This window comes from Sceloporus undulatus, chromosome 1 (genome assembly GCF_019175285.1).
Source record: "Sceloporus undulatus isolate JIND9_A2432 ecotype Alabama chromosome 1, SceUnd_v1.1, whole genome shotgun sequence".
Lineage (NCBI taxonomy): Eukaryota > Metazoa > Chordata > Lepidosauria > Squamata > Phrynosomatidae > Sceloporus > Sceloporus undulatus.
Genome location: NC_056522.1, coordinates 331,863,427 through 331,876,337, shown reverse-complemented (window position 1 = coordinate 331,876,337; position 12,911 = coordinate 331,863,427). Strand labels below are relative to the sequence as shown.

General features: G+C 38.5%; 1 protein-coding gene across 1 annotated transcript in view; it reads right to left on the bottom strand.

Moving 5' to 3' along the window:
• Positions 1-3,503: 3,503 nt before the first annotated feature.
• COCH (cochlin) overlaps positions 3,504-12,911 on the bottom strand; it is a 38,864-nt gene continuing 29,456 nt past the window's right edge. Inside the window, exons 8-11 of the mRNA XM_042441621.1 lie at positions 11,106-11,209; positions 7,619-7,845; positions 5,425-5,941; positions 3,504-3,735 (exon numbers count right to left, since the gene is read on the bottom strand). Coding sequence (XP_042297555.1) covers positions 3,560-3,735; positions 5,425-5,941; positions 7,619-7,845; positions 11,106-11,209 — 1,024 coding nt within the window. The 3' untranslated portion in view covers positions 3,504-3,559. The remainder of the gene's footprint in view (positions 3,736-5,424; positions 5,942-7,618; positions 7,846-11,105; positions 11,210-12,911) is intronic.

Below are 12,911 nucleotides of genomic sequence, written 5' to 3'. Positions count from 1 at the left end.
TTGCATTTCTCAGTTGGAGTATACATGCAATTCTGATTTTTGTTGCCCTGTCCTATTCCTACTTTTTCTTCCAGATAAAACAAATGTTAAGTGGGGAAAGCAAGAGAAAACCTGGTAACCAGCATATTCTTCCAGAATAGCCCTTTGCTATAAAATATAAATGTGTTTACCAAGGCAGTGTAGCTGAGAAGTAACAATATGCATTTTGCCTTATGTTAAACCTCTTTCTACAAATCAGTTTATTTTCTTTGAGACGTTTTGTCAGATAATGTTTGACATTTCGAAAACAACAGTCCGAATGCACATGTGTGCTAATGAAAAACTCAGAAGCAACATGATCCTTCATGTTATGTGGTTGAGCTGGGCACCATCTCCTTCAGTGAACATTTTAAAAAAACCTGATAAGCCCAACCAAGGCGCCTAAAGTATCACTGGCATTTATTATGGAATAAGTTTTTTTGGCTTAGGATATCACTATGTGTGGTTTTTAAACATAGATTACACAGAAAATAAAGCGGCTTTGGCGATACTCATCACATAACAATGCTTTCAACCTGTAGCTGTCTTGTTCTCTTTCGGCCTGTGAGGGAGAGAACAGGCTGGCCCAGCGTCATCAGGGGCTAGCCTGAAGATAGAGCGCCCTCCCTCCATAACTGTCATCTTTCAGCCGGTGAGGGAGAGAACAGGCTGGCTCAGTGTCATGAGGAGCTAGCCTGAAGAAAGAGGCTCCTCCCTCCATAACTGTCATCTTTTGGCATGTGAGGGAGAGAATAGGCTGGCCCAGTTCCATCAGGGCTAGCCTGAAGAAGAAGAGCCCTCCCTCCGGTCCATCTGCCTTGGTCCAGGCCTCAGAGGGAGAGAAGAATGCTGGACCTGATCCCCTCCCGCCCTCACCATTCCCTTCTCCTTTTGTGTCGTGTCTTTTAGATTGTAAGCCTGAGGGCAGGGAACCGTCTATTGTCCCCTCTGTTGTAAACTGCTCGGATTCCCAGCCATTGGGTGGTATATAAATAAAACCTATTATTATTGTTATTATTGTTCTCAACCTGTCCCTTTTAACTGATAGTGGAAACCTGTTAATGACATGGAAACTATGCAGGTCTCCAAGTGTGAAATGTCATTCCCAGGATAGTTGCACAATTGCCATCATATGGTGTCAGTGTCTGCATTTCTCCCTGTCCCCCCCCCCCCACTACTCCGAACCACCCTTGTTTACCTTTAATTTTTTTCTATTCTCTTTCTATTTTTCTTTAAGACTTCAATCGTGGCAACAGAACTCCAGAATTGCATGAAAAAAGTGACACCCCCCAACCCCCTCCCAAAGGCATGCTGGGTAGGGCATAAGGGAGGTGGCGTTAAGGGAGAGGTCAGAAAAAGTAGCAGCCCCGGTCATGCGACTTGAAAGTGGTATGTTCGGCTATGAGAACGAGGCTTGTGCAGAAGAGTCCTTAGTATGTAAACAAGAGGCCAAGTTTCTGTGGCCTCTACAGCGCCTCTCTCCATGGTTATATATTTCACCTTAAAGCAAGGAGAATCCTCAACCTTTTTGAGCATATTTTGAAGGGTATACTGTACTTAGTGCCCTAACAGAGAAAGGGAAGCAGTGCTCTCAGCAGAAAAAAATTGGTTAATTTCAACTGATCCATAGTAATTGGACTGTGCATCAAAGAAATCTTTAGAATAATTAGATTCATGACTAGAACAACTTCTGAATATATGAATGAAATAGCTAATACATTTATTAATTTTACAATTAATTGTACAAATTATAAACTGCAGATATTATTACATGGTAGAATTACAGTTACTAGTTTGGGTAACATGAGACATTTTATAAAGCATGCAAAGAACTATAGAATCATTTTTCTTTGCTTGTTCTGAGGACTTAGCAATTAATGATATTGTTGCCTCTTTATTATTGCTTTATGGAGTGACACAGTTATGGAGTCCCTTTTAAAAACACTCATAATATAAAAAGAGTTGTTAATAAATGTGTATTTTCCGTATCAAGGAAACTAAATTCTGAATAAAGTTTTCTTAGAATACTTCATTGAAACATGATAAATAAAAATCTGGAAAATTAGCAGAGTAAATACACCAAAGTAAAATATCAGGCATTTTTGCCATGCATATTTAGATTAATATATCAACAATAATAAATTACTATCAAAAACACTATTAAAAGGCAAAATAGTCTTAATCCCTTTTGTACCTTTCATAACTGTTTGGAATTTTACAACCAATGTAAATTGGGTGTGTGTGTCCAGTTTTGTAACTGATTTTGGTGTTAACTTTGTTTTATAGCCCAGTTAATAGGTCATTTAATTTTGTCGCCATGGACTTGACTTGTCCCTGTCCTATTAAAGTCAGTTGAACAAGTGCAATGTCAAATGACAGAACCCCCTCCCAAATATTTTCCTCTAATATTTTCAAAAGTTTGAAGGCATCATTGGACTAAACCCAATTGTTAGTTCCAGCTAGGATAGACTCCCTGAGTCAATGTACTACAAGAATTGACTTAACAAGTCTCATTCATTGAATGGACCCACATTAGTTGGACCCACATTAGTTGAGGCTAACTATTGGATTCAGTCCAGTGTACGCAATAAGGAAGTTAAAATTCAGGGTTGTTGTTTTTAAAAATCCTCTAAAATTATTTAAACAGTATGAGTCAGTTCCAACATGACTATGGACCAACATCCCTAAAATTCTGTTGTAACCAGATCAATGAGCTCTTGGCATAAAATAGGCATAGCATAGTTGCTGAACAGCCTTTCTGCGCACTTTTAACTAAAATATTTGAAAAGCATTTTTGAAACTAAGAACCATAGGTTACCTGACTGTCAGGCTGTGAACAATAACTTTGCTACACTATATGCAATGTAATGTTGATCATATCTGTTAACCATACACATACCCAAATACTCTTTTCAACACAGATGACAGCATTCTATGGCACTTTTCCACTTGGCAAAACTATTTGATATCATTTTTCATCTTAATGTGTGATGAGACTCGGAACAGCATTTAATGTCAAGAGCAGCTCTATATTTTCTCTATATACATAAAATACATACAGTATTGAATAATCTTAACAATTGGATCTGAATCACTTTAACTGAGGAATATTAAATATATGTAGATCTTGGTAATTTGGGGCCAATACATTTTTAATTATTTATTCATGCAAAAACTTTTGCTGACTTCAACAGAAGCTTTGCCTAAATAAAATAGAAGAGCAGTCCTTTTAAAGCAACCTCAGACACTTCCAACTTTGTGCTAAAATAACAGGATGTCTCATACTCTAGAGCAGTGCTTCTCAATTATTTTCTGTCATGCCCCCCCTAGGAAGAAGAAAACATTTCGCGCCCCCTGCGTGACTGTAAATAGTATCATTTGTCTATAAAAATGTTTGCCGAGGTCAAACGAGCCCCCCTTTACGGAGCCTCATGCCCCCCCCCCGGGGGGGCCCGCCCCACTATTTGAGAAGTACTGCTCTAGAGACACCTCTTTGGCTTTCCTGGACATATTTAGAGTCATCTACTGCAACCTGTTTCATTCACTGTTTGGAGTCCATGAAGTCTCTGCAAATGGCTCGAACAACATCAGGGGCAATCTGCTCCAGTCCTGTAAATTCTCTTGTGAAGAAGGTGTGTGTCTCCCTAGGTTCAGATGCCATGTCTTTTAAATCATCCAGTGGAGCCCAAGCAATTCCAATAGAGAAGACGGTGATACCTACAACACATTTGTCAAGAAGGTACACTGTTAAAATTCAGGTAGAAGACTTTCTAAATTACTGTCATTATTAAAATAAGATTTTTTTTTAAAAAAAGAGGTAACCTATTGCTATTATTCATTAACTTATTGCTACTGTGTTAGTTACCTTTCCATTTTTTAATATAAAGCCACTTTGAAAATACAAGAATTGCCAACTTGCCACCAACAACTGACTCCAAAAGCAACATTTTAAGAACAAATAAACACTTATTAATTACAATAAAAATGGTACCAGTTACTTTTTAAAAGTAATATTATGTACTGTCATTACCCTCCCTGAAGTACCATGGTTAATTATATAAATTTGAAGGTCTATATCCACAATTTGTTCTACATAGTGCATCAGTAGTTATTAGACTGCTGCTTATTTATGAGATTATGTTACTACTACTTCCACTTACAGTAGATTCTGTAAAATAGTTGAATTTTAAATTAAAAATGATGATGATAATGATGGTAATAATAATAATAATAATAATTATTATTATTATTATTATTATTATTATTATTATTTCCTAAATGTATAGGCAAGTTGGCCTAAAATATAGTGAAAATCTTTGTAAAGCACAGAATCAGTATTTCAAAATAATGTGTTCTAATAGCTGATAAATATGGCAAGGAACAACTATGAAATTTCTTCTTCCATTCATATCTGTTTACATCACACAGAATTTGCAGATGTTATAGAAGAAATGATCAACAGCGACCCTCCAAATTTTTTTGTACTGCAGTTTCCATAATCCTTCACCATCCCACTAGAGCTCATAGGAACTATAGGCCAAAACAGCTTCTGGAAGACCCCAGCTGACCATCCCTGTTTTACTGTTTCTTCACAGTAGCTCTCTGGGATTATTTGGGATAGAAAGGGAGGGAGTAAATCGGGTGGGCATTTTTGGCTCCCCCAGATGTTTGAATACTTTACTATCCCAACATTTGGGAAGATTGTAGAATGATAGAATCATAGAATAATAGAGTTGGAAGAGCCACAAGGGCCATCCAGTCCAACCCCCTGCCATGCAGGAACTCTCAATCAAAGCATCCCCGACAGATGGCCATCCAGCCTCTGTTTAAAGACCTTTAATGAAGGAGACTCCACTACACTCCGGGGGAGTGTGTTCCGTGTTGGACAGCCCTTACTGTCAGGAAGTTCCTCCTAATGTTGAGGTGGAATCTCTTTTCCTGGAGCTTGCATCCATTGTTCCGGGTCCTAGTCTCCGGAGCAGCAGAAAACAAGCTTGCTCTCTTCTCAATATGACATCCTTTCAAATATTCCTCTTAACCTTCTCTTCTCTAGGCTAAACATCCCCAGCTCCCTAAGTTGTTCCTCAAAGGACATGGTTTCCAGACCCTTCACCATTTTTGTCGCCCTCCTTTGGACAGGCTCTAGTTTATTTTTACTCTCAGTAGCTTTCTAGGAGCATTTAGGTCTTTTCTTGCTATTCTGGAGTGAAGTGGTGGCCCCAAAGCAGATTTTTACAATGGATTACACCCCTGAGTATTTCTCAGCCCCCAAAATGTGAAGGCTGATGAGGCTCCAGGAACCCAAAGGCTGCATGTGAGCAGTAGTCCGTATATTTCTGACTCCTGGTAAAAAAAATGAACAACATTTCTTTCTTTCTATAGACAGAAACTGTGTCTCTTATATACCTGCTTTATGAGCAGCAGCAGCAGGCCCCCTGACATCATCATAAGACTGGCCATCAGTCAAAATCACCAGGAAATTTTTGTTGGCTCCATCTCTCACAGGTCCAAACACATTTCTGGTTGTATAAGTAATGGCCTCTCCAGTAGCAGTACCACCACTCATGTAACGGATTCCACGAAGAGCAGCAAGAACTCTTTCTTTTGTGCTGTAGTCTGTAAAACTGAACTCAGTGCGCTGATCATAAGTAAATTGAATAGCTGCAATTTTAGCTCCAATGTCTGTGATCTCAAATGATTTAGCAACATTACTGATGAATTCAACCATAAGACGAAAGTTGCTGTCTCCAACACTGCTAGAACCATCTATCAGGAAGGCTATGTTAACCGAGTTGTAGCAAGTCTTGCTGCATAGCATTTGTTCATGAGCACAAAGTTTTTGAACCAGTGGTTTCACATATTTTGTAGTACCAAACCAAGTTGGTATGTTGTAGGAAAAGAAGCCATTATTTCGACAAACAGCCTGTTTTTAAAAACAAAACAGAAAATTTTTGGCACCATTATTGAATGAAATTATTTTAACTTAACCTTTCTGTGAAAGCTACCATGGGAATGGTACCATAGGCGGTCATTTGTGATGCACAGTAGTCCTCCTTTGTATCTGAACACTCAAAAGCACAATATTCAGTACTTGGAAAAATATTTTCCCTTCCTTGGGCAGCTTATCTATGGCTATTGTGATTGCTGTATCAAATATTATAACAAGTACTTAGTGGAGATTCACTCACTAGTGACAACTTCTGTTGACTGCCATCACCATCTTGTGACCTTTTGCTAAGCCGTCAGTTCTTAAAATCTTTAACAGTATTTAATAATGTCAGCTTGGCAGTAACAAGAATTTCAGTATTGTGTTAAGTTCCACCTACAGATAAATGTTACTAAATCAAAGGTTTTGGTATTTTCAAAAGGATTCACTCCAAGGAAATGGAAGGTGAATAATCAAATTATAGAGCAGGTAAAAATGTACACATATTTGGGCGTTCTTTTCCATTATAATGGTCTTTGGGTAAAGCAGAGAGAAAAGGTTGTTCAATCTGGAAAAAGATCTCTGGCGACTCTACAATCCTTTTGTTATAAGAAGGGAAACCAAGATTTCCTTGCAGCTATGAAAATTTATAAAACCAAAATAAGACCTCAAATACTATATAGTACAGTATATCTGTTTGGGTAACAGCTTTTAACAAGGAGGTTGAAAGTTTACAAACACAATTCTGCAGGAAATTGTTATCTATCCCACCATGTGTTCATCACCTAACATTATATGCTGAGCTTGGTCTGGATACACTCGAGACCACAGCTTGGTTGATGGCGTACAAATCTTGGCTTAAAATCCATTATAGACCAAATAGATTTGGTTTCTTTTATCTGATAATTATTATACTAACTGGTCAAAAATCTATGAAGATAAATTAAAATTAAAGGGCCTAAGTCTGGATTCTCTACTCCTTCTAACTGAGGAGGAGTGTTTCAAGACAATTAAGGATTGTTTATTGAGTTGGGACTACAAGATGACCTATTCCACTCCTCCCAGAGTGTGTTCCCCTTCTGTATTTGGCGTTCCCCCCTATTGTGGTGAGATGCCAAAGTACTTTCAATCATTGTCCCTTCAGGCTTCGAGGAAAGCTTTCCTCTTCGCAAGGTTGAATATTCACCCTTCCTGTGTCACCAGGGGTAGATATTTGAGGATTCCTTTTGCAAATCGAATATGTATATGTGAACTATCCCCAGATACTCTCCAACATATTATATTTCTTTGCCCGCTATATCAAAAACCGAGAGCGAAATTGTTAAAGAAACTAATGGAAATGAATTACTGCTTAACGGATATAACTCTAGTACATCTATTGGAGGATTGTAATGTACAGATTACACGATTGATGGCCAATTTTCTAATGGAGGCAACAAAAATCTGGCACAAACTAAATAATTGTTAGAGTTTAGTGTTAGATGATTTTAAGGATGAAATTTTTTTAAAGTAGTTTAATTTTGTTTTGTATTGTTTGTTGTGTATTGTCTATTGAGATGCCTAATAAAGGTTGATGGATGGATGGAATTTCAGAGGTTTCTGAACTTTCAACTGTGAACCTTATTCTAACTGCAAAACCATCTGCATATTAAACTGGGAATTTTCAGAAATTACCTTTTCAATAAAGCCAACATCTTGAACCATTCCAAGTTCTTCAGGTGTAGGTTTTGCAATTGAAACAATGAATACATTAATGCCAAATTCTCGGGCCACTATACCAGCTTCTTCCAGATCATCTGATGGCCAGCCATCTATGAAAACTACGATGATTTTAGGAATGCCTTTCCGTACCCCGTTTTCAGGAGAAAAGAATTTTTGGGCTGTTTGTTTCAAGGCTTTTCCTGATGTGGAAGAAAAATTTAAAATATTTTTGTTAATCAGCATTCATTGTTAAAAACACAGCTTGCTCTGAGACTTCACAGACTAGGACCTTAAGAATAGTTAATGGGAAAATGAATGATTCAGCAGAATGAATGGCAGTGCATTAATCAGAGCTTTCACAGCTGCTACACAGGGCCAGAATCCTGATGGTGACATATGCAAGTGTAAGTTACACCTGCCTATGTACAATATTGTTATGGCCAGTATGGATAGTAGAATTCAGCTCCAACATTTGTGTTGATCCTCTCTCCTGGTGCTTGAGAACTCTTGGGACGACCATTCAGCAGCAAGGGACAACTTATGATAGTCAGGCAGTAGCTGGATGTGCTTCAGCAGCAACCTGCAAGACAACAAAACATCCTTCCTAATTCCCTAAGGGTCAGGACTCCAGGAAGATATAATTTTCCTGAGGTCAGTTGCTGAAGCATAGCCAGCCATTCCCCTGTTACCAAGTAGTCCTGGGGTAAAGCACCACAAGGGTAAGTAAACGGCAAGAGAGAGGAGCAGGTACTTTATTACATCTGGTGGAGATTTATGCCTTGCCAGTACAATCCAGAAACTTGGTCCAGATTTGTCTAATTTATTTCAAACAGGGATATAGGGATAAAGCTGTCCTAAATATAGGTCCAAACTTTGTATTAGAATAATACATTTATTACCCAACCCAAAGGGTAGAAAATGTATTCAAAGTCAAGTTTTCAAGTTCTCTAGAGCCATATTCAGACCTTAGTCACCTCACTTTCTTCAACATGTAAGTTGGAAAGGACCTAATCCCCCCCACCTCCAAGTCATCACTTTCCTCAGGTCAAAAGCAATGCATCTGAAAAGGAGAGATTCTTGTTTGTTTGGAGGCTTTCAGTGCCAGCACAATCCCTAATTCTGTAGAGTTCTTGCTCACACAGGACATCTCCACACGAACATGAATCCCTTCTTCTTCAGACATGTCAATTTTATGTGAGGAAGGTGAAGCCAGAGGTAGATACTATGATTTTAATCTCTTAATCAGGAAAAAAACCTACAGAGAAGAGCAGAGAGGAAGTGGAAAATGTTTTTAAAAGAAACATTCTTAAACTCATGCTGTCTGTGATACCTTGAAATGTAACAGAAGAGGAAAGGTTTGCAGATATTCAAATAATATTTGGTCTAGTGATGGAATGGTAAGAGGTTTCAACTGAAGTAGTCAGTTGGTGTAATGACAGAAGGAAAGGCAGAAAAATGTGTTCCCCGTATTCTGTAAATTTAAACTCATGGCTTCCCCCCTTCTTGCTTTTTCTAACATCTTGCTTGAAGATAATTCTTTACATCTTGAGGTGCACATATGCTGTAGAAATAATGCAGTATGACACCACTTAAACTGCCATGGTGTCACCCTGTAATTTACAGTTTTGCGAGGCACCAGCAGTCTTAGGCAGAGAAGGCTAAAGACCTTGTAAAACTACAGATCCCAGTACTTCACGGGATAGAGCTAAAGCACTTAAAGTGGTGTCAAAGTGCATTATTTCTACAGTGTAGATGAACCCTGTCAAGGCTATACATATTAGTTGGAATCATATTAATTCCAGCATATGTACTTTGAAAAGTGTTGATACAAGGAGATATCCAATAAGTGGCCAGTGGGAGAAGCAGCACCTGGTTTCTTTGGCACATCTGGAGAGGAAGGAGCAGCTGTCATTCCACCCACCCTTCAAGCACCAGCATAGATACATTGGAGAAATTTATATTCTATCCAGTAGACCAACAGGATCATGGCCATTTGCTAGCCTTAAAAAGTTATTATCCCAATATGGCTTTCCGAAGCAGTTTTGGGGCCAACATGGATTACTCTGCTTTTAAGTATTGTTATGTCCAAAGTTTGTGCTTCTACTTCTGCTTAATCCTCTAGTATTTAGCTTTTCTCAGGGCTCAGACGCAAACTTCGGTACTGGGGGCAGAGGTCTAGCAGTCACAGTAATCAGAGGCATAGCACGTGAAGCATGATTCTGTGTGCAAATGGCCTTCTGCAGTGTAGACAATAGCTGAGATCCAAGACTGGGAGATGTAAAGTTTCATAGAAGAACTATAACACATTTCTATTTCATCTCTTAAACCACCACCACCCCGTTGCAAAAAAAAAAAAAAAAAAGGCCATTAACTGGCCAGTGGAGAGTGGGTGGGATGTGGTGGCATGGCAGAACAACATCTAGCAATGATCTTGGAAACATAGCAGCAGGCATCCTCAGAGTCATCTCAAAAGTCCTTCAGAGCTCCCAGAGGATGATGCTCTGTGTCCGGATACAGGAAAATAGACAGATATTGAGGCTTATCGCATGGCACTTGGAGAACGGGAACAAAAAGGAAGGGAATGGAGGGGAGTGTATAATCGCAAGAGAGAATGCCGCCGATGTTGCTGGGAGTCCTCAATCCATTCCCCAGCCATTCCACAGCTAGGATGATTTTGAACCGTCCTTCAAAATCAGCTGCCATGGAATGTCTGGGGAATGAACTGGGGACTCCCAGTGGCATTCTCCTGTTCAATAACACACATTTTCCCCTGTTCCCTTCCATTCCATTCTGGTTCCTCAGAATGCCGTGTGATAAGCTTAATTGTTCCACTGCCCCTCTGCTCTCCACTAGCCTGTAAAAGGCAATTTTGGGAGGGAGGTGCAGCAGCTTAAAAATCTGAGGGAGCAAACAGATCATTGCATAGTATTGGTAGAGAATTCTGACCTTCGCAATGACCTAAAAAGTGAATGATATAGGTGTAAGTAGGACTTAACATCTTCATAAGTCACCAGCAGGATGCCAAGTGATATTTCTATTATAAAGAGCTTTATAAAGTAAAAATGCTTCTTAATTTTTGTTGTGGAGCTATTTTTAGAAAACCAGCTGAACTATCAATTTAATTTAATGCTGGGTATTTCTGAAGGCAGGAGTAACATGTCTATGTGTAAATGGGTAAATAAAAAAGTGAAGTCCTTAGTCTAAAGACAGAAAATGAAAAGAGCTGTATTCTATCAATTCCTCCCGACAATGCAATGGTTTCAATCAGAGGGCTAAGTGGAAGGATGATCCCCTTTTCCCCCTGCAATAAAATCTCTGGAGCAGATTTGGCAATGGAGTTGTAAGGCACAGAAAACGAGAGCTGTCCCTTTTTAAGAACAAACATCCATTTATGCAATGTTTGATTTTGCTCTTCACTAATCTATATTTTTATCTTTTCTTTGATTACTCATATACTTACCTATATTTGAATTGCCTCCCTTGAAACCAATCTCTCTTACGGCAAATAAGACATCTTTTGCAGCAGTGAAGTTTTTCAGGTAAAATTCAGTTTTGGGATGCTCACTATTTTTTTAAAAAAGCAACAAAAAAACAAAGTAATGTTATAACAGATAATGCTGAGATTAATACTTTGGAGAGAGAGAGAGAGAGAGAGAGAAAATATGAAGAAGAAAAAGTAATATATCAGGAGCAATGGTAACTAGAAAGCAGGAAGGAACCATATCAAGGGAAAAATTAGAAGACTTAGATAATTCATCGGGCAAAACAGAAGAAAAAGCAGAGAATGTAGATGATACAAATATTTGATATGTTGGTACAACGGAGGGATCAGGAACTTCAAGATTGGAGTGGATAGTTTCAATTTTGGGGTTAAAGAAGTGTGCAAAGTCATTGGGAGAGAACAAAGAAGGAAGAGGTGGAGAAGAAGGTTTTAACAAAGAGTTAAAATTCAAAAAGAGACATTGTGGACACCGTTCATTAGCATTAATCAACGAAACACAGTATTTCTGTTTGGCTAATGAAATAGCATGAGAAAAAGAAGAAAGATGGTCTTCTTCCATAAACACTTGGCTGCACGAGAGCAGGAACGGAGATACTGAACAGAAGGAGTAGGCCAGGGCTGAGGTTTAGTAGAGAGAGTCACACGTGTTGCCAAAGGGGCAAAAGTAGCGTTGATACCTGGGCTATCAATATAGCAGAGGTTCAAAGAGCTAAACTAGGGTCTATGCTAAATTAAAGGGTAGTTACACAATATAAAGAATTATATTGTTGGTTGCAATAGTTCTGAGACATAGGGTGTGCAACTCCAATCTGTAAACCAAAATTGTAACCTATTACCTTGTTTGAATAAGGATGAATGTGCCTCATTACTGAGATACAAGGATTTTTTGAAAGTATGATCTCAGCTGCCCATTCTGCCCCCAGCCTCTGCTTTTGGAAACATCAAGGCAACAACAACAACAAAAAAAAAGCAACTACTTTACAGGCTAACTTCCAAGATGTCTGGCACTACCACAGAAAACTGAAGATTCAGCTTGTTGTTAATTGTTGTTAATGACCAGGTTACTATTTTTCTGCAGCAGTTTCTTTCCACAAAGTCAAGGAAATGTATCACTCACAAGCACAATAGAGGAAATATTGATGGGTGGTACCCAGTGGCGGCTTCCTTGTCAGTGGGGTATTTTAGGCAGAACTTTAAAAGAGCTATCTGATGGGCTTTGAGAATAGAGTTGAGCACCTTGGACAGTTCCTTTAAAACTCTGACTAAATTGACATGGGAGCTACCTTCTGACACTGGGACTAAAATATGGGGACCATAAGAATAGTCCTTAGGTTCTTTCTAGAAACTGTTTTAGAAATCTGCTTATTGAAATAAGAGGATGTTTACACACAAATGTGTAAAACTTGAAGACCATTATTTTTAAAGTGCCAAATGTAAAAGTAGTTACAAAATTTCACATGAATGTGATTATAAAATATATTATGATAGAAAGCATCATGTTTTATTTCCACTGAATGTATTTTTAACTTTTTGATTGTGAGAATGTATTGCTTCTATGGAATCTCTTGCCTTAAAGAATGACTTACACTTAAAATACACTGGGCTCACTCTAATAAACTGTTTCCAAACACCTGTTGAGGTCTCCGCCTCTGTTTTTCCTTCCAGTACTATCAGTAGCAGAATGACTCTATTCATTGGCCATCTGTCAGAGACACAACATAACTAATTCCAGAACTGTTATTTTCAGTTTAAGTTTTGTCCTGC